At 45.7% G+C, this 23,126-nt stretch overlaps 1 protein-coding gene across 5 annotated transcripts in view; it reads right to left on the bottom strand.

Annotated features, from left to right (window-relative positions):
- The window catches only part of RALGAPA1 (Ral GTPase activating protein catalytic subunit alpha 1), a 448,263-nt gene that overhangs the window by 276,694 nt on the left and 148,443 nt on the right, over positions 1-23,126 (bottom strand). For 2 of the 5 annotated variants that reach the window (XM_073554210.1, XM_073554211.1), the window contains exons 16-17: positions 22,682-22,840; positions 3,061-4,350 (exon numbers count right to left, since the gene is read on the bottom strand). In XM_073554210.1, coding sequence (XP_073410311.1) covers positions 3,061-4,350; positions 22,682-22,840 — 1,449 coding nt within the window. Of the gene's footprint in view, positions 1-3,060; positions 4,351-8,502; positions 8,644-22,681; positions 22,841-23,126 lie in introns of all 5 variants that reach the window. The other 3 variants (XM_073554214.1, XM_073554212.1, XM_073554213.1) reach the window with 3 other exon arrangements.

The following is a 23,126-nucleotide window of genomic DNA, read 5'->3' as shown; positions in this document are numbered from 1 at the left end:
ACAAATGTCGCCGTGTGGCCCAAGCCTAAATGTTAAGGCCCATTTAGATGGGCTGGTGATCAGAGAATTAGTGTTCCTAGGCTGCTTAGGAAGGACCAAAACGCTCATTTGACAGGTGCGATGATTTTTTAAATCATTGTTTTCGGCAGCACATGTGATGTGATAAGATGCTTGGCATACAGAACAATCATACAGAAGGGCTATTATTCAGTCTGAATAGGCCATTAAAAACAACTGATGATCGTCATGCACATAGCCGATTGACTGTCGTGTACTGCCTTACTTTGGCCCTAACACTTGCTGGCACCGTTGATTAATAAACTATCTTATTAGCCTGACACAGAAAAAAGCTTGACTGCTCCCTATGTGAAAGCACGAATTACAAACACTACAAAAGCACAAACACATTGCAACAATGTAGTCATTGGCACAGTTACTTTGGAGCCATTTTACAGGTATACGTAGATGTGATCTATAGAAAATATAAAAACATTACTTATGATTGCTGCTCCGGAGTATAACCTGTATTACCGCTCACAGCCACATTCCCAATATGCTGATCAGCACTGGAAACAGACCAAGCCTTTGGTCAATGGAAGATTACCGATAGATTGGGACGCCTACCAAGACGCCAATGACATAGGCAGAGAGTCAGCGAGAATGCTAGCTAGACGATATCAGCTCTGCAGCCTGCAGAATTGTGAAATGCAGCTCTAGCCTCTAATACAGGTTATAGCTGGAGATCAGCACAAGACAATTAATGTAATGAATCACAAACTTCCATGTAATGTAACTGTACACATTCTACAACTGTAAAATTGTGCTCAGAGGTCACACATGTTAAAGGGATGGTCTCATCTTAGTAAGGGTTTAACATCACTTAATGAATGACTACTAAGGGTCAGACCTGTGGAACCCCCAAATGAGAGAAAAGAGGTGCTGCTTCAACATGGCTTCTCCATCATTTTTCCTTTCCTTCTGTGTCCAATCAAATGGTGCCAGATGCAGCTACCTGAACAGTCAGGGAGCTGGGGACACAGAAAAGACCCCTCTGTTCTCAGGAACGGTGGAGATCCCAAAGGTTGGACCCACCCACAATCATTAAAGGGGTTTTCCACTTACAGAAAACTTTTGGGTATAAGCTTTCGTAATTTAAAAAAAAAAGTATTACTTACCCTCCCTGGGTTCAGCACAGGCGCTCGGGTGCCACCTTTGTTGTTTATCTGTAGCACTGACGTCATGTAGACAGTGCTGCAGTCAACCAGTAAGCTCAGCTGCTCGTGCCATCTACATGGGCAGAGCCTACCATACCTGTCATTAGCTGCAGTGCTGTCAACATGAAGTCAGACATGTAGGCAAACTTCTGGGGAAGTGGCGGAGGCTGTGCTGGATCTGGGAAAGGGAAGTTGTACTAAGAGGATTTTTCTTAAAACTAACAAAGTTTATACCCCAAAGTTTTCTGAAATGGGACAATCCTTTAAGTGATGACTAGTGATGAGCAAGTATACTCGTTGCTCGGGTTTTCCCGAGCATGCTTGTGTCCTCTGTGTATTTTGGCGTGCTCGGAGATTTAGTGTTTGTTGACTGCAGCTGCATGATTTATGGCTACTAGCCAGCTTGAAAACACGTGGGGGTTGCCTGTTTGTTAGGAATTCCACACATGCATTCAGACTGGCTAGCAGCTGTAAATCATGCAGCTACATCGACAAACACTAAATCTCCGAGAACTCCAAAATACTCGGAGATCACCCGAGCATGCTCGTGACGACATATCCTGGTATTATGCAGTTGCCTACTGAGATGGGAGCAGGCCTCCTCGTGTGACTGTGATACCTGTTCACATATCACCATTCAAGTTCAGTATGAATTAAAAAGAGAATTTTTTACTTTCATTCACCACTGACTGGTGCTAAAAAAAATGGACTAATTTAGGGATATAATGACTCCAGAAAATATATATTTTTTAACATTTTTACAATGATTTTTTTTTTTTAAAGAGAATTTGTCAGCAGGTCTACAGCCCCAAACTGTTTATCTGGTCATATTACTCACTGATGGATGTCATGCATCCTTTATTTATGCTCCCTGGCCGAAAAAAAATAGCCGTTTTAATTCATATGCAAATTAAGCAGAAGTGCTCTGGGGGTGATCAAATCACCCAAGCCGCTGACTCTATTCCCTTTCTAGAGCCACCTACTTCAGCTTGACTGACACACCACTGCCTGCATAGTCAAACTAATAGTCAAACTGGTGAGCTGTCAGTAAAGCAGAGGAAAGTGGGACTTTAAATACAGCCAGGCTTGGGAAGTGCTCTGATCACGCCCAGAGCACGCAAGCCTCATTTGCATATGGATTAAAACAGTGATTTTTCAATCAGGGAGTGACAGATTGCATAATTAAAAGGTGTGGATGGCATTACATTTCAGAGAGCAACATGACCATATACACAATTTGGGACGAAGGCGAGTGCTGACAGATTCCCTTAAAACACTTTTGCAAAATAAAAATCATTTTCTACTGTGTAGAATACAAAGAGCTCAAAAGTATAGTAAAAAAAAGGTTTATAATAAAAAAACAATGAAACTTTTTGCTGAAGCCAGAATACCCCTTTTACGACCCTGCAGTCAGTGGGATATCGCTGCATCGTACCATTACTGGTGATACCTGGACAGGTGGAGATTGGTAAGTACCCGAATAAACAGATTTCCCAGTGATCCATGTCTCCAGTGGTAGTTACACATAAAACGAGACGTCTGCAGGACAAGACACTTATTAGAAGTGATCCTCGACTACCAAGTAGCCGGGAAGGGAGTGAGTACAGAAAGCAGAGTTGCTGAAAAATGTAGAGGGGTACAACACTTTATAGGTTATATCAGCCACAGGGGGAGTCACATGCAAAGATCCCACAGAGGGTGTCAACAAGGCATGGGTGAGGTATAAGCGGCAAGTCATCCCCAAAAAGAAGCTCCTGATTGCTGGCAGCTGGGTTTTTCGTCTGCAATACAAAGCCAAACAGGTGTCGCATCTTTGGGAACACGTCCCGGGGCTGGAGGATCTCACCTGCTGCCTTCCTTCCAAAATAGCCCATTACATGACCGTACAGGTCCCGCAGTGGAGCCTCGGCTGCCGTCCTTTGCTGCTTCTGCAGGGACACGCTGGCCTTAGGTTTTGAGAGAGCATGAACAACAGATTTATAGACGCCTCCTAAAGACGCATGAGAAGAGGCTCTCTCTTGACTGTTAGACCGTGGCCGGGTGCGGCTAGGTTCCTTATGTGAGGGAGGGTAGGGGACATAATTTTGGTCGATACCCGTTGGGCTAACTCCTGACACTACTCTTTCCGCACCCATGGCAGCATATGCCGTAGGCTTCCCGGTGTCTACACAGGGCGAGTTTGGACTCAGGCCGCTTAACTTCCGCAGCCTGGCTTTCCAATGGGCATCCTTGTTCTCCATAGAATTGTAGAAAAGCACAGCCTCGGTGGAAGGACGGAAAGAGACCTGCACGTTGTTCCGTTTCCGTCGAATCGCTTTGGCCTTGTGCGTGACAGACTCACACAAGTTCTTTATGTTGGTCCCATGTTCGCCTCCTAATGACTGAGTAGGCTGAGAAGTTTGCAGTTCTGGAACCTCATCGTCCTCCGCTGCAGCTTGCCTAAACAGACCTTTCCTCCGGTCACCTTGATCCAAGACAGTCCTACTTTCAGTTACCTCTCCGTCGGCCTGTATCCTCACATGAACATCCCTTGACCTACCAGGTACCTTGAGCCCCCCCGATCTCCTAGCCATATGCCCTTCTACCCCTACACTACTGTCCACCTGGAGCCCATCGGATAACATGGTATGACCGTCTCCTTTACCGCACAGCTCGGGCTCATCAAGGTGTTCAGTTTTATGGTCCACACTAGTAGACCTGACCTTACTTTTTACCATCCCATCCCCTTGTGTGATTTGCTCTTTTAAAAGACCCCGTAAACAAGGCAAAATGTCTCCTCCCTCTAAGTCCTCGTACCAGCCCTGCTCAATCTCTGCATCTGTCAGTTCAGCTGAGCCAGTCAGCTGGCAAAGGTGATCGTATATACTGCCATCCGCCTGCGTTAGGGGTGCCTCCTGACAGTGTGTGTTAGCACAAGGGGGGTCCAGAGTCGGAGGGGACGATTGCTCTGCACCTGACACTGCACCTTTCACTCTCTCGGCTGCAATGGGCCCCAAGATGTCAGATGTGCTGCTGCTGCGAGGCAACGTTGGCATCTCTTCTTTGGCACCTCCAAATGTCTCCGTAGGCATCTCTTCACTCTGAGAATAATGCCTTACTCGAGGGACGCGTGGATGGACGGGTGCATCTTCCATTTCTATCAGACGAAAGAAAAATTAAACACTGTAAGTAGCTTTTACATGTACAGCCAAGTTTAACTATTTAATGGGGTTGTTGATCACTTTTTTGTTTTTACTTAAATGCATGCAATTGGGGCTAAAAATCATTTCTGCAAAAAGGCTTTGTTATAAATTTTGCACTGCTTACCTTTCATAGCCTCTGAATTGCACTATTGCTGATTGCAAAAACGAGTTAACGGACAATCCATCAGTGAGGCGATATAATGGACTGATGGTGAGTCTGTAATTGCTTTGTCTTTTTTTTCAGCTCCTCAGAGTCAATTTATGAAATTATATTCAATGTGCAAGTAAACAAAGAGCCAATAAAAGCTAAACGGTGCTACATTTTTAATGAACACAATTTCAAAAAATGATTTTTAACCCCAAATACGTGCATTTAAGTAAAAAAAACAACCCCTTTAATAAAAACCCCTTTCTTGAACCTGTGTAGAAAGAAGTCAAAAAGGTGTTGTGATAAAAGAATTAGGCTAAGTGCCCACGTTGCAGAAATGCTGCGGAAATGTCCGCAGCCTTTCTGCAACTCCCTGCCGCAGGTAAAACGCACGCGGAATTCGCATCCGCTTTCCCGCAAAACACAAGCGTTTTGCAGCAAAAGATAGGATGTTAAAAATAATAACAAAAAATAAAAAGTATGGTTATTCTCACCTTCCGACGGCCCCCTATCTCCTCAGTGGCGCTCCTGACACGTTCTGTTCCCAGGGATGCTTTGCGTGAAGGACCTTTGTGACGTTACGTTCGCGAGACCGCAACGTAATGTCAGGTGATATGCGCAATGCATCCCTGGGAACGGAAATTGTTGGCAGCGTGTCTGAGAGGCGGGAGAGCTCCGGGGGCCATTAGAAGGCGAGTATATCACTATTTTTTATTTTAATTCTATTTTTCACAGGTATATGCTACCCAGGGCATGGAGTCTCCTCTCCTCCAGACCCTGGGTACCATCCTCACATGAAGCGCTCACTTTACGCATGGTGGGCATAGCCGCATGCGTAAAGTGAGCGTTTCAATGTAATCCTATGGCGGTGAAATCGCCGCGATTCCGCAGAAATAATGGACATGCTGCAGATTTTACCGCTATGCGATTCCGCAGTGGTAAAATCCGCAGCATGGGCACAGCAACTGCGGAATCCCATAGGATTCCACGGGGATGTGTTTTATTAGCGTTTTTTAAGCGTTTCCGCTGTGGCAAAAACGCGGCGGAAACGCATAGAAAGTTCAACGTGGGCACACAGCCTTAGGATTAGGAAGAAAAAAATATGGAAAACAAACAAGTTCAAAAAGTTTGGCTTCTTTATACACAGGCCATCAGTACAATACAGGGCCGACACTGCAGGTCATCTAGAAGATGGGGGTCAATAATCAGGACTGGGGAAGCAGAACGTTAGTTTGCAGGTTGTTATACAAGATGTCAGCATGCAAAGGGAGAGAACTTGACACTGCTGGTATTTACATTGGTGTTAATCGTTTTCAGACCATTTAGGATCAGATGCACAGTGTGTTCTCTATGTAAGGGATCCATAATGGGCTCTATATAGAAATATACCCCAAGCAGAAAAGTCTGTTCAACCCACCCTGCAGGCAGCTCACATAATAAAAGATGTAAAACCATATTCTTTTTATATATATTGATACCCTTTGTTGTGCTAGCAACTGCAGTTTTGAGATGAGCTTTAGAGAAGCCACATAAACATCAGGTTATTACTGACTGACTTCTATGGGAGAGTGTTGTGGGCATGCTTTATGTCCTGTGTAGACGTCACTAAGCAGAGGGGAGGAGTATGGCTGTCTCAATCAATTATTAGCCTACAACTTGACAATAGACACCTACCCTTAGTAATGCTGTGACTGTTGAGAAATTATCTCTATGGGAAGTGTCAACTTATTATTAGGTTCAGTGGACAGCGGCAGAGACCCTGATTCCAGCACTATGTCACTTACTGGGCTTTGTGTTGCTATTTAAAAATAAATAAATAAAATCAGTGTTTTATCTGCAGGAGATTATCACTACAGGACCAGGTATCTCATGCCTTGTAGTCAACTGCTCTGTATAACTCCACCCACACCACTGATTGGCAGCTTTCTGCCTATGCCCAGTGTATACAAAAAGCAGCCAATCAGTGGTGATGGCGGGGTTATACAGAGCTCAGCATTTTATCACTGCTAGATCTGCAGCCGAAAACAGGGATTTTTGTGTACTCACCGTAAAATCCTTTTCTCAGAGTCACTCACGGTCCTGTGTTCCCCAATGAGGCAAAGGAGAAACAGGGATTTTTGTGTACTCACCATAAAATCCTTTTCTCCGAGCCACTCATGGTCCTGTGTACCCCAATGAGGCGAAGGAGAAACAAGGATTTTATCAAGATGATAGTAAGCAGTCCAGCAAGCGACACATCGCTGGAATCAGGGTGTCAGCCCCTGTAGCATGCTGCTCTTATGTTACATATCAAATACCTGTTGACAGATTCCCTTTAACTTAAATAATACAAGCAAATTTGCATTGTAGGCCTTTTATTGATACCTAATGGGAAATGTTTGGTGACTCCTACTAATGAAGAAAAACAGCAGTAGATTCACTAGATTTGGAGAAAAACTAAACAATGATTTTTTACTTGTTCCAAAGCATAAAAAGTTATTTTCTGTGAGTATGAAAGTTAATCTTAATGTGCCCAAGGTAGTGCAAAAAACACAGACATCCCCGGAATTGGAGCCGAACCTCCACACTCCATACTGTGCTCTCTCTGCTTGACCACAGGCATCAAACTTCCATGGGGGTTGTTCGATCGACTGCAGCCAATCTGTCCATGCACAAATAAACTGGCTGCAGTGGTCACATGATGCCCCACCTTAGGATATTGATGTCTGTGAACTTGCAAGAGACACAGTACGAATTGCAGTGGAGTGGCAAGAACAGATCCAAGAGGATAGTAAATTTTCTTTTTAATAGGCCCATTAAGTTTAGCCTTTACAGTAGCGGAGTTCCCCTTTAAATAACCGGTTTTAACTTCCACTGCCCTCAGACAATGTAGCCAATGGCACAGCAGGTGTACAGTCTTCTCAGCCAGAAACCAAGCAGTGCCCAGCTTACCAATTCTGTGTTTTAGCAGAAGCATCAATCACCACCCTTGATCTTAAGAGGGTTGAAGGGGTTTAAGAGGGTTGAAGGGGTTGCCCAGCCTTAAACTACACGTCTGCAGTCATTCTATGTGAGTCATGTGACCGTAAGTATGCAATATGCATAATCTGGGCCACATTCCGACTAGACTATTTCCAGCATCACTCAATACACTTGCATTGAGAGAGGCTGTGCATGTCTAGTCGAAATGTGGCCAAAAGCATGTGATGTGAGGATTCACAAGTGTTCAGTCACGTAAACTTTAATGAACGGTGCTCTGAGTTCTCACTGTGTCAACTCTTTAGGCTCATTGTGTTAGGATGACACATGCACTTTAAGGAAAATCTTTCTGAAGTTATGCAAACTAGTACAGCATAAAAATAAATCACAGTGAAGTTGCCAGAAGTGAAATGAAGCCATTCTGTAACATGAAGGGAGACAGACCTTGTGCTCACAACGCAACAGCTTGAAGAAAAAAAAGTTAGCAAGACCAGGTCATAAATACAGAGTCAACATGGCAAGTTAGTGCAGAACCAGCATTGTCAATAGTGCGGATCAGACATTCTCAAAAGACGCTGCGTATGACACAAGTCACCATTTATCATCGCCTGTAGGCAAAATATTAACCCCTGCAAGCCTTCATTATGGGAATTGGTGACTCGGGTGTGTGCGGTTTTATGGATTTTCTTTATAAACACTGTGGTTTGCTATTTCTCAGGTATTCATCTTGGAAATATTTCCGCTATTTAGCTAGAAATGAACTTGTTCACAGTCTGTTAAGCCCCTATACACATTAGATAGAGTAACTATTAGATGAACTCTTATTCGGCTGACAGTCCGTGACTTTGAGAATGTCTGATATCCACGAGCATGCACAGAGGGAAGGAGCGCGTCGAGGTCACACTTCTCTTTAACACACAGTGCAGTGCCTTGTTCTTTCTGTGTGACTACGGGGGGGCTGCAGACAGTGGGAAGGGGGGGCAGACAGAGGGGCCACTACCTGACAGCTCATCGGAAAGCAGAGTGAGCACAATATCAGGCAGAAGGGGTTTGGAAGGATGGATCAGGACAGGTGCACTTTTAGCGCTGCGGATAGAGGCTGATGGCAGGGCACTGTCCCCAATGGATCGGCTCCTCATGGCTTTAAAAAAGAAGACAGAAAAGACAGGAGAGTTGGGGGAAGAAGAGGGGACCGGAGGAGAGGAAAGAGAAGTGACTGATGAGAGTGCAGCAAAACCACAAGAAGCAGGCAAAAAGTGAAATTATGCACAAGGAAAAACTCTTATTACATTGTGCGCTGATATGGAGAAGCTCGGACTAGTGGAGGCAGCGTTACAGAGCAGAAACGAGAACATGGCAGACAGAGAGAAGGGCAGACACAAAGACATATACCATACACAGTAACATCACATTGAAGCATGGAAACATGGAAAGCAGGTGAGGTCCTAGTGGAAATAGATATTTTCTGAAAGTTCCCAAGTGCTCACACCCCGACCAATTCATCCTTCCAAGCCATACCCACAGAAGTCCAGCAAAATTTATTTCCAGGAAAAACAGAAGCAGATCCCCAATATGAGGACCCCACACAGAGGCAACCCAAAACTGGGGTCTCTTGACTCCTGTGCGTACGGCTTGGGGTGGGGGAGTAGATCCCTGGTCAGAATCTCCTGGCAAGTATCAGCATCTCCTGCTCTGGATGACCAGACCCATCACTGTATGACATAGACAAGGATTTTATCTGCACCTCGTTATACATGTAGGACTACATTGTCCATGCTGCAGACAGATGAGTCCTTCCCACTGAAACCGGCTGAAATATAAAAGGCTTCACAAACCAAACCCTAAGATGTCTGCTTATTATCAGGCTGATGAAGGACTTCACATTCTCTAATATTAGAGAAGTACTACAAGAATATGAAAAAAATCAATATATTCAGCAATATATCTCAGAGGAAGCAGTTATACCTGTGCAGTTTATTTTATCCGTTAATTAAAAAAATTAAAAAGTTTAATGTGTATTATTACATATGAGACTTCTCCTGCACCAACTCCTAAAAGCAGTACAATGCTCAGTCCATGATCTTGTCTGCGTATCTCCAGGACCTGGTCTCACCTGCTGGCAGCTATTCATGAGTCACAATGATATTGGCCTGAGCATGGCGTGTGGGTGAGCGCTAGACGAGCGGGGAGTGGCGGGCTGATACCGTCATCAAAGAACCCAACTAAGCCCAAGTATAGAAGAAAGAGGTGTTGCAGGGGCACAGAGGCTAATCCTACATGTGTGAGTGAAGTATGAAAAGGAGGATGCAGGGGTTATAAATGAATGGGAGTAGAGACAGACTAATATGGAGGACACCGACAAAAGGGTAAGGAAATACTATACAGGAGAAAACAAGTGGTGGGAGGGATAATATACAGGAGAATACAGGTGGTGGGAGGGATAATATACAGGAGAATACAGGTGGTGGGAGGGATAATATACAGGAGAATACAGGTGGTGGGAGGGATAATATACAGGAGAATACAGGTGGTGGGAGGGATAATATACAGGAGAATACAGGTGGTGGGAGGGATAATATACAGGAGAATACAGGTGGTGGGAGGGATAATATATAGGAGAATACAGGTGGTGGGAGGGATAATATACAGGAGAATACAGGTGGTGGGAGGTATAATATACAGGAGAATGCAGGTGGTGGGAGGGATAATATACAGGAGAATACAGGTGGTGGGAGGGATAATATACAAGAGAATACAGGTGGTGGGAGGGATAATATACAGGAGAATACAGGTGGTGGGAGGGATAATATACAGGAGAATACAGGTGGTGGGAGGGATAATATACAGGAGAATGCAGGTGGTGGGAGGGATAATATACAGGAGAATACAGGTGGTGGGAGGGATAATATACAGGAGAATACAGGTGGTGGGAGGGATAATATACAGGAGAATACAGGTGGTGGGAGGGATAATATACATGAGAATACAGGTGGTGGGAGGGATAATATACAGGAGAATACAGGTGGTGGGAGGGATAATATACAGGAGAATACAGGTGGTGGGAGGGATAATATACATGAGAATACAGGTGGTGGGAGGGATAATATACAGGAGAATACAGGTGGTGGGAGGGATAATATACATGAGAATACAGGTGGTGGGAGGGATAATATACAGGAGAATAAAGGTGGTGGGAGGGATAATATACAGGAGAATACAGGTGGTGGGAGGGATAATATACATGAGAATACAGGTGGTGGGAGGGATAATATACAGGAGAATACAGGTGGTGGGAGGGATAATATACATGAGAATACAGGTGGTGGGAGGGATAATATACAGGAGAATACAGGTGGTGGGAGGGATAATATACAGGAGAATACAGGTGGTGGGAGGGATAATATACAGGAGAATACAGGTGGTGGGAGGGATAATATACAGGAGAATACAGGTGGTGGGAGGGATAATATACATGAGAATACAGGTGGTGGGAGGGATAATATACAGGAGAATACAGGTGGTGGGAGGGATAATATACAGGAGAATACAGGTGGTGGGAGGGATAATATACAGGAGAATACAGGTGGTGGGAGGGATAATATACAGGAGAATGCAGGTGGTGGGAGGGATAATATACAGGAAAATACAGGTGGTGGGAGGGATAATATACAGGAGAATACAGGTGGTGGGAGGGGTAATATACAGGAGAATACAGGTGGTGGGAGGGATAATATACAGGAGAATACAGGTGGTGGGAGGGATAATATATAGGAGAATACAGGTGGTGGGAGGGATAATACACAGGAGAATGCAGGTGGTGGGAGGGATAATATACAGGAAAATACAGGTGGTGGGAGGGATAATATACAGGAGAATACAGGTGGTGGGAGGGATAATATACAGGAGAATACAGATGGTGGGAGGGATAATATACAGGAGAATACAGGTGGTGGGAGGGATAATATACAGGAGAATACAGGTGGTGGGAGGGATAATATACAGGAGAATACAGATGGTGGGAGGGATAATATACAGGATAATACAGGTGGTGGGAGGGATAATATACAGGAGAATACAGGTGGTGGGAGGGATAATATACAGGAGAATACAGATGGTGGGAGGGATAATATACAGGAGAATACAGGTGGTGGGAGGGATAATATACAGGAGAATAAAGGTGGTGGGAGGGATAATATACAGGAGAATACAGGTGGTGGGAGGGATAATATACATGAGAATACAGGTGGTGGGAGGGATAATATACAGGAGAATACAGGTGGTGGGAGGGATAATATACATGGGAATACAGGTGGTGGGAGGGATAATATACAGGAGAATACAGGTGGTGGGAGGGATAATATACAGGAGAATACAGGTGGTGGGAGGGATAATTTACAGGAGAATACAGGTGGTGGGAGGGATAATATACATGAGAATACAGGTGGTGGGAGGGATAATATACAGGAGAATACAGGTGGTGGGAGGGATAATATACATGAGAATACAGGTGGTGGGAGGGATAATATACAGGAGAATACAGATGGTGGGAGGGATAATATACAGGAGAATGCAGGTGGTGGGAGGGATAATATACAGGAGAATAAAGGTGGTGGGAGGGATAATATACAGGAGAATACAGGTGGTGGGAGGGATAATATACATGAGAATACAGGTGGTGGGAGGGATAATATACAGGAGAATACAGGTGGTGGGAGGGATAATATACATGAGAATACAGGTGGTGGGAGGGATAATATACAGGAGAATACAGGTGGTGGGAGGGATAATATACAGGAGAATACAGGTGGTGGGAGGGATAATATACAGGAGAATACAGGTGGTGGGAGGGATAATATACAGGAGAATACAGATGGTGGGAGGGATAATATACAGGAGAATACAGGTGGTGGGAGGGATAATATACATGAGAATACAGGTGGTGGGAGGGATAATATACAGGAGAATACAGGTGGTGGGAGGGATAATATACAGGAGAATACAGGTGGTGGGAGGGATAATATACAGGAGAATACAGGTGGTGGGAGGGATAATATACATGAGAATACAGGTGGTGGGAGGAATAATATACAGGAGAATACAGGTGGTGGGAGGGATAATATACAGGAGAATACAGGTGGTGGGAGGTATAATATACAGGAGAATGCAGGTGGTGGGAGGGATAATATACAGGAGAATACAGGTGGTGGGAGGGATAATATACAAGAGAATACAGGTGGTGGGAGGGATAATATACAGGAGAATACAGGTGGTGGGAGGGATAATATACAGGAGAATACAGGTGGTGGGAGGGATAATATACAGGAGAATGCAGGTGGTGGGAGGGATAATATACAGGAGAATACAGGTGGTGGGAGGGATAATATACAGGAGAATACAGGTGGTGGGAGGGATAATATACAGGAGAATACAGGTGGTGGGAGGGATAATATACAGGAGAATACAGGTGGTGGGAGGGATAATATACATGAGAATACAGGTGGTGGGAGGGATAATATACAGGAGAATACAGGTGGTGGGAGGGATAATATACAGGAGAATACAGGTGGTGGGAGGGATAATATACAGGAGAATACAGGTGGTGGGAGGGATAATATACAGGAGAATACAGGTGGTGGGAGGGATAATATACAGGAGAATACAGGTGGTGGGAGGGATAATATACAGGAGAATACAGGTGGTGGGAGGGATAATATACAGGAGAATACAGGTGGTGGGAGGGATAATATACATGAGAATACAGGTGGTGGGAGGGATAATATACAGGAGAATACAGGTGGTGGGAGGGATAATATACATGAGAATACAGGTGGTGGGAGGGATAATATACATGAGAATACAGGTGGTGGGAGGGATAATGTACAGGAGAATACAGGTGGTGGGAGGGATAATATACAGGAGAATACAGGTGGTGGGAGGGATAATATACAGGAGAATACAGGTGGTGGGAGGGATAATATACAGGAGAATACAGGTGGTGGGAGGGATAATATACTGTATATGAGAATACAGGTGGTGGGAGGGATAATATACATGAGAATACAGGTGGTAGGAGGGATAATATACAGGAGAATACAGGTGGTGGGAGGGATAATATACAGGAGAATACAGGTGGTGGGAGGGATAATATACAGGAGAATACAGGTGGTGGGAGGGATAATATACATGAAAATACAGGTGGTAGGAGGGATAATATACAGGAGAATACAGGTGGTGGGAGGGATAATATACAGGAGAATACAGGTGGTGGGAGGGATAATATACATGAAAATACAGGTGGTGGGAGGGATAATATACAGGAGAATACAGGTGGTGGGAGGGATAATATACAGAATACAGGTGGTGGGAGGGATAATATACAGGAGAATACAGGTGGTGGGAGGGATAATATACATGAAAATACAGGTGGTGGGAGGGATAATATACAGTAGAATGCAGGTGGTGGGAGGGATAATATACAGGAGAAAACAGGTGGTGGGAGGGATAATATACAGGTGGTGGGAGGGATAATATACAGTAGAATACAGGTGGTGGGAGGGATAATATACAGGAGAAAACAGGTGGTGGGAGGGATAATATACAGGTGGTGGGAGGGATAATATACAGGAGAATACAGGTGGTGGGAGGGATAATATACAGGAGAAAACAGGTGGTGGGAGGGATAATATACAGGTGGTGGGAGGGATAATATACAGGTGGTGGGAGGGATAATATACAGGAGAATACAGGTGGTGGGAGGGATAATATACAGAAAAATATAGGTGGTGGAAGGATAATATACAGGAGAATACTGGTGGTGGGAGGGATAATATTCAGGAGAATACAGGTGGTGGGAGGGATAATATACAGGAGAATACAGGTGGTGGGAGGGATAATATACAGGAGAATACAGGTGGTGGGAGGGATAATATACAGGAGAATACAGGTGGTGGGAGGATAATATACATGAGAATACAGGTGGTGGGAGGAATAATATACAGGAGAATACAGTTGGTGGGAGGGATAATATACAAAATACAGGTGGTGGGAGGGATAATATACAGGAGAATACAGTTGGTGGAAGGGATAATATAGAGGAGAATACAGGTGGTGGGAGGGATAATATACTGGAAAATACAGGCGGTGGGAGGGATAATATTCAGGAGAATACAGGTGGTGGGAGGGATAATATACAGGAGAATACAGGTGGTGGGAGAGATAATATACAGGAGAATACAGATGGTGGGAGGGATAATATACAGAATATAGATGGTGGAAGGGATAATATACAGGAGAATACAGGTGGTGGGAGGGATAATATACAGAATACAGGTGGTGGGGGGATAATATACAGGAGAATACAGGTGGTGGGAGGGATAATATACAGGAGAATACAGGTGATGGAAGGGATAATATAGAGGAGCATACAGGTGGTGGGAGGGATAATATACAGGAGAATACAGGTGGTGGGAGGGATAATATAGAGAATACAGGTGGTGGGAGGGATAATATACAGGAGAATACAGGTGGTGGAAGGGATAATATAGAGGAGAATACAGGTGGTGGGAGGGATAATATACAGGTTTATACAGGAGGTGGAAGGGATAATATAGAGGAGAATACAGGTGGTGGGAGGGATAATATACAGGAGGATACAGGTGGTGGCAAGGATAATATACAGAAGAATACAGGTGGTGGGAAGGATAATATACAGGAGAATACAGGTGGTGGGAGGGATAATATACAGGGGAATACAGGTTGTGGGAGGGATAATATACAGGAGAATACAGATGGTGGGAGGGATAATATACAGGAGAATACAAGTGAGCAATTTAAAGGGCTGCTGAAAAAACAGGGCTTTTGACAGATTACCTTTAAATAAAGTACTAAAAACTTTCTAGAATAAGATTGCCATTGAGAAAGATAAATGTAGTTTTGCGAACTGAATGGTAATATCTATAAAAGGAATTTCCATTTTGAGGCAAATAAAGTTTCCTGACTGCGTCCTACTCATCGCTGTCGTTCATTATTTACATCCTGTGACAGAGAACCTGATACTGCTTTAATACTTTGATATAATCAGGGCAGGTTCTCTCCATCTGGATGTAAAAGAAGTATATTTGGTACTCACCATAACAAATCTATTTCTTGGAGCCTTCACTGGGGGATACAGGTAACCATGGGTGTATGCTGCTGTCGCTAGAAAGCTGACAGTAGGAAAAAAAGTTATCTCCTGCTCAGCAGGGTACACCTCACTGACTGGCACAAGGCTCATCAGTTTGTGGAAAAGCAGTAGGATAAGCAACAATAAAATAACTATTCACAGCCCCAACAGAGCCACGAACAAGGGAAGGTGCTCTGTTCTCCAATGAAAGCTCCAAGAAAGATTTTACGGTGAGTACAAAAATTCCTAATTTTTTCTATCGCTTCATTGGGAGACACTGGTAACCATGGGACTTCATAAAGATATCCCAAGCAAGGGAACAGAAGAACATGCCCTATTCAGGTCACACGACGGACAACCGACGCCTGAAACAACTTTCTACCTAGGTTAGCATGAGCGGAGGCATAGGTATGCACAATATAAAAACTTGAAAATGTATGACGGGAAAACCAGGTAGCAGCCTTGCTGATTTTGGTCACAGAGGCCTGGTGGCCAAAGGCCAAGGAGGCCCCCACCGCATGAGTGGAGAGAGCCCTCACTCCTTAAAGGGAGCGATAGTACACCTGGAAGCTGGGAGTCCCTTATGACGACCCTTGGGAATCACAAACAACACATTCGAAATTCTTAAAGAAGCTGTCATTGAGAAGAAGAGATGTAAGGCTCTGACGAAGTCCAGCTTGTGGAGGGACCTTTCCAGGGGATTGGAAGGGGACAGGCAAAAGGAAGGACAATATCCTTATTGAGATGGAACGGAGAGACTACCTTGGAAAGGAATGAAATAATTGGTTGCAAGATGACCTTCATCTTTAGAGAATGAGGAAGGGAGAGCGACAAGAGGGATGTGTCAACCCGTACTATCCGTCGGCGTCTGAATGAAAAGGGACTGTATGGTAGGAGAGCCAGGAAGACCCCACTTCTTACCCCGAGACATAAAAAAGCCAGGCTGGAGTTTGCCAAAACTTACCTGAAAAAGCATAAAACGTTTTGGAAGAATGTTCTCTGGTCAGATGAGACAAAAGTAGAGTTTACAGGAGAAAAAAAGAGGCATTCAAAGAAAAGAACACGGTCCCTACAGTCAAACATGGCGGAGGTTCCCTGATGTTTTGGGGTTGCTTTGCTGCCTCTGGCACTGGACTGCTTGACCGTGTGCATGGCATTATGAAGTCTGAAGACTACCAACAAATTTTGCAGCATAATGTAGGGCCCAGTGTGAGAAAGCTGGGTCTCCCTCAGAGGTCATGGGTCTTCCAGCAGGACAATGACCAAAAACACACTTCAAAAAGCACTAGAAAATGGTTTGAGAGAAAGCACTGGAGACTTCTAAGGTGGCCAGCAATGAGTCCAGACCTGAATCCCATAGAACACCTGTGGAGAGATCTAAAAATGGCAGTTTGGAGAAGGCACCCTTCAAATATCAGGGACCTGGAGCAGTTTGCCAAAGAAGAATGGTCTAAAATTCCAGCAGAGCATTGTAAGAAACTCATTGATGGTTACCGGAAGCGGTTGGTCGCAGTTATTTTGGCTAAAGGTTGTGCAACCAAGTATTAGGCTGAGGGTGCCAATACTTTTGTCTGAAATGATCAATGTTTTGCTTTCTGCTTCATTCTCTTTGGGGTTTTTTCACTTAAGACAAATTAAATGAAGATAATAATACCAAAGAATTTGTGTTTGCAATGATTTTCAGGAAGAAACTGAGTATTATCTGACAGAATTGCAGGGGTGTCAATACTTTTGGCCACAACTGTAACTTTAGGTGGTCCGATCTGATTGGCATCCTCACTGTCGTGTCTGTCCCTCCTCACTGCTCCTAATTGCATCCTCCTGCTTTGATTGATATCATGCATCACCCACAATATGAACCGAGAGCTTGCGCTTCAGCAGTAGCCTCACAAGACTGCGCAGGCGCACTCTGCTCTGCCCTACTGTGAAGAAAGGAGAAAACAGCACTGCACAAGAGCATAGTGACATCATCGAAATGAGTCTCCTGCTCAGGCGAGACATCTTGGTTCCCCACTCACAGTAATCAAAGCTAGATACTTGAAAAGTGCTGGTTTATGCTCTACTCACAGTAGTGCAGAGCAGACTGCGCCTGAGCAGTCCTGGGAGGCTACTGCGAAGGCGTGAGATCTCAGTTCGCTATGTAGATGACGCGTCACATCAATCAAAGAAGGCGGATGTGATTAGGAGCAGAGAGGAGGGACAGATGCCGCAGCAAGGACGTCCACTGGACTCATCCTCCCTCAGTTACATACAGTGTGGGAGCATACCAAAATGTTATTTTTTGAGGTATACAAGGGGAGTCATGAGTTGCTTGACACATTTGTGGAATGCAGGACAGGAGCAGTTAAAAGGTGACAGGTTACCTTTAAGGTTTTGCGGATCCACAGGTGGACGATATGGTGGAGCTAGGCGAGCAACTCCCTGAAGGAAAATCTTGACCTGGGGAGGGGCCAAGTTCCATTGGAACAGAATTGAGAGCATGGAGATCTTACCCTTGGGGGTTCTAAGAGTCAACCCAGACTCCAGGCCTGATTGTAAGAGGCCCGAATTGATGGGAGGGAAAAGAACATGGGGATTGCGTGACTGTCTTCACAGCAGCAAAAGAAGGCATTCTAGGTGCAATGATAAATTTGGTAGGACAAGGGTTTCCTCGCCTAATCATGGTCAGTATGACCTGGAACGAGAAACCTGCTTTCCTCAGTACTGTCACTACAACAGTCATGCTGTTAAATTGAGAAACCAAGAACTCTGGTGGAAGAGGGGACCCTGCGTGAGTAGGTCTGGGCGATCTGGAAGTTTCCAGGGAACATCTGCGAGTAGAGTGACTTTGAAAACCAGGCTCTTTTGGGCAAGTCTGGAATCACGCGAATGACTGGAACTCCTTCCACTTTGATCTTCTTGATAAGTCACGGAATCGAAGAGCTGGAAAAATGTATGGAAGGTGGGACTGAGACCATGGAACGAACAGGGTGTTGGATCCGATTGCCAGGGAACCGCGAGACCTGGCTACGAAACAAGGAACCTTGTGATTTATTCGAGACACCATGAGATCGACGTCGGGAGTGCCCCACCTTTGACAGATTTGCTTGAACATGGATGAGTTGAGGGACCACTCGCCCGAGGAGAGACCCTGACAACTTGGGAAGTCGGCAGTCAATTGTACACGTCTGGAATGTGCACCCTCGATATTGCCGGAATGTACTGTTCAGGCCAGGCGAGAATAAATGAGATCTCTAAAATGACGGTCTTGCTGTGTTCCGCCTAAAGGTTGATGTATGCCATGGTTGTGGCATTGTTAGACTGAATGCGAATTGGGCAGCCAACTAGCAGGTCCTGCCAGTGGAGTAGGGAGAGGAAAATGGCTTTGAGCTCCAGGATGTGGATGGGAAGAAAGGTTTCCTGAGATTTCTAGCCCTCCATCTGAGAAGGCTTGCGTCTGTTGTGATTATCTGCCAGTGGAGCAGGAGGAATCAATTCCCATGCTGAACGGAAGGGGAGAGACTTCACCACACCGGAGACTGCCTTACTCGACGAGGCAGAATAGAATAATGGGATGATCCAGGGAAGAGATCCTATTACCCCAAGCTGGCAGAAGAGCCATCTGGAGAATGGTACCGTGCAAAAGGGATGGTTTCCTTTGCAGCAATCATCTTGCCCAGTACTCTCATACATAGTCGAAGAGAGCAGAGGGATGGGCTTCTTCTTAGGGAATACCCAGGTGAAGCGCCGAGAACTTCTCTTTTGGGATTAAGACTCTGGCACGGGCGTTATCAAAAAGTATGCCTAGGAAAACTAAACACTGGGCTGGGATCCGAGAGGACTTAGTCGTGTTGACTAACCTGCCTAAGAGGGTGTGTCGAGTGTGACTGAAGACTTTAGCAACAGTCTCGGAAGGACGGGGCTTTGATCAGGAGGTTGTCGGGACAGGGGATGATTACTATTCCCTTGGAATGAAGAAGGCCACGACGGCCGCCATTACTTTCGTAAACACTGTGGGTGCTGAGGCCAGACCGAAAGGGAGAGCTCTGAACTGGATGCGGGACCCCTGGACCATGAAGCGGAGAAACCTCTGATGCGTAACGCAAATTGGAATGTGGAGGTAAGCATCCTGGATATCCACTGAGCAGAGGAATTCCTTGGGTTCCATGGAGGCAATCACTGAATAGAGAAACTACATTCTGAAGTGACGATGGCATATTCGCCAGTTTCTGAGCTTGAGGTCCAGGACGCAGTGAGCAGTCTTTCTTTGGGACTACACAAAAGTTTGAATGAAAACCTAAGAAGCGCTCCTGAGAGAGGAAGGGTGCAATGACAGCTGCCTTGAGAAGAGAGGAGCTGGTCTGAAAGAATCCGGGAACTTGGGGTGGGAGCCTTGAAGGGGGGGGCATGAAGAAGCTTTGGCAGAGGAGAGAAGAAAATTCTATTTTGTAACCAGTGTAATGATCTCCCTGCCCAGGCATCATCGATTACAGAGAGCCATAAGTTCTGGATGAGAAGATGCCACCCACCCTGAGAGAATTCCCATGTCGAGGCGACTCGTCTTGCAGAAGAAATCGGGATCGTGACGTGACGACCCATTGGTCGCCATGCAGGGGTGGGTTTGACGGACAGCTTCCTTTTCTCTTGATGGGTGGGAGACCAGTCTCACTGAGAGGAGGCCGCATTCCAGGCTTTTTGGCCAGAGTACTCTGCGGATGGCTACAATATTACTGATGACGACAGCGGAACAACTGGCAGCATCAAGAGACGTGGTGAGCAAGTATTTTCCAGCGTGAGCAATCTGGTCCGCAAGATAAGCCAGTTTGTCCGTCCGAGGTCCCGGATAGGATGGCCTGTCAGAGGAGTTTAGCACAGGCGGAGACAGACTTGGCTACCCATGTGGAGGCGAAAGTGGGACAGAGAAGCCCCAGCAGCCTCAAAGTTGGACTTGGCTAGAGTTTCGATGTGTGTGTTGGGTGAGATCCTTGAGAGAGAAACCATCTGGAAGTGAGAGAACCGTGTTGGCAGACAGACTTGAGACGGACGGGTCTATGGCCGAGAATTCTGCCCATTTGCTGAGGAGGTCAGACCTGAAAGGATGCAAGATAACCAAATGTTTCCTACCCGGGAAGTGATTTCTGGGTGCTCCCACTGTTTGGCAAAAATTCTATCAAACTTATTGTTATTGGAAAACACCTGGGGTGGGCGTTTTGCCTTTTTCAATGAGGCTGAGTCATCTGGGGGAGGATACTAACCCTCCTTGACGTTGAGGGTCTGATTGACTCCAGAAGGGAAACTGTTGATCATGCCCAGAAGTTTGTAGGATTGATCCGTGTCAAAAACAGAGTCTGACTCAAAACCTGGGTTGGACCCTGGGGCCACCTCAGGAGAGGAGTGGGATACTGAGGCCATTCTGGATGAAGTGGAAGAAGAGGATTAACCAGACGAGGAGCTGGAATGTGACCGCTTTTTTGACCTTATTGGTGATCTGCCATTCTGAGCGGGGGGGGGGGCGGCGGCGATGGATGCATGCGATTTGTCCCGACGAACGATAGGAGCACTGGTTGCAGCTGAACGGTTAGGCAGATGCAATAGGACCTGTCCCAGGGACTGGGATACCTTGGTTAGGTCAGCTACCGGATGTGATAAAGCAACAAACACTACCATTGGGGAGGGTGTATGCGCTTATCCTGGGAGGCGAGGGTCCTGTGGGGCCTGCATGGTGGGGAGGGGCTGCAATCTGGGCAGAAGGCCGAGGCCTGACCTGTGGGCCACTTCATTTTGCATAGGTCACAGGTGTAATGAATCTTAGTGGGGGAGAGGCAAAGGCAAGAATCCCTGTGTGCAAATGGAGTAGCCTAGGGAAGAGGGCAAGCTGCTGAGAAGGGCTAAGCCTAGGGAAAAAAAGCCTGGACAGAGTCTACCAGGTCCTGGAGGAAGATTTCCCATCTGTGCAGGCACTGTGAAGCAACGTCTCAGTAGAGCTGCTGCTGAATCTGCAAGATCACCAAAGCCGAGAGCAAAGTGAGGGAGGAGAGGAGCGGGGCCAGAAGAGGTGTGCTGAAAGCCAGTGCTGTAGAAGAGAAACAAGTGCTCTCATAGGAGGGAAAGCATGCGTGGAAGCCCCGGTGTGCTGATTAGATAGCGAACACAAGGGGGGCATGTCCAGCAGTGTTAAGGCCTCGGGAAGTCGAGGACTAAATTTTTAAGCATAGATACCGGCGCATCAGAAAGCGCGCCGGGGGCCTGATAAAGGGAGTCCTGTATTTAAGGGTTTTTCTTGTTTCTTCTATTGCTGCTGCCCTATGATCTTGGGACCCCCCACTGCCTTGAAGAGGGACTGTGGAAGGAAGAAGTACCTGCTCCAACAGAGGTCCCAACTCCTTCTTCACAGACATGAGGACGGCATCACGAGTCCCCAGGTGAGGGGTTACTGGGATCAAAGTCCTCCTTCCCACACCGTCATGATCCCAGACGGTGCAGAAGATAGTGTGAACACTGGATGAGGTGGGAGGAGTCACTGGGGAGTTACGACCGTATTCTTCACAGCACCGCTTGCAGAGGAGTGGGCTAGGGAAAGGGGGAGCTTCCAAGCGACAGCAGCACACACCCATGGTCTCCTGTGTCCCCCAAAGAAGCAATAGAGAAAGGGATTTTCAAATCTCTGGCAGCAAAAACGGATTTTGAAAAATGTAAAAAAAAAAAAATCAAGAAAGTTTATTAAAAAGTTATGTCTTATTTCTTTCATAGTATATAGGCTTTGTTCATGAAAAATGGAAAAACCCTTTAGTCAAAAGGTTAGGCCCACATATTGTAAACATGGAAATGAGGAAATGACAGGCAGCTGAAGAAAATGACTGATGCGGATTCTACACCATGAGGATGGGATCTGCACTGAACGATTGTGGCAGACGCCTTCTGCTGATATAATTTCTATCCACACTCTTCATATATTGTAACGCAGTGAAACCTGCAACCAACAAGGTCATGGACTGATGTGAGCAATGGAATCATGACCAATGTTTTAATAATCACATACCTATAGTTTTCTGCCGCACGATACTTCTGGCTTTCTCAGTGCCAGGGGAGCCAGTGGTTGTAGCACTGCGCTGGCGCATTGGAGCTTGGCCAGGCTGCTCTCTGCTCCATCCTCGTGAGAACGACTTGTCCACTGCACCTTTCTGAAATTCATGACCTCCTACATATAGGAAAAGGCAAGAGGAGGATAACCGCACTGTATGGCACCATGTACTACCAGTATGTTTATTTTCAAGTCATCACTTACAAAACCATGGAAGCTCTATTCAAGGTTGCAAAACGTAGTTAAATGTTACAGCCAAAACAACACTGGTGCCCAATGGATCTATTATAAGTCAATGAGGTCCATTGGGTACTGGTGGCATGTATGATAGGACAGATCAAATGGGAATGCAATGAAATGCAAGGGGTCACACAAGTTTAGCTCATGGTCCAAAGACACATCG

This window comes from Dendrobates tinctorius, unplaced genomic scaffold (assembly GCF_039654945.1).
Source record: "Dendrobates tinctorius isolate UK_male_01 unplaced genomic scaffold, ASM3965494v1 ptg000208l, whole genome shotgun sequence".
In the NCBI taxonomy this organism is placed as follows: Eukaryota; Metazoa; Chordata; class Amphibia; order Anura; family Dendrobatidae; genus Dendrobates; species Dendrobates tinctorius.
Note: the sequence above shows the minus strand (reverse complement) of the source record. Positions and strands in the feature narration are given on the sequence as shown.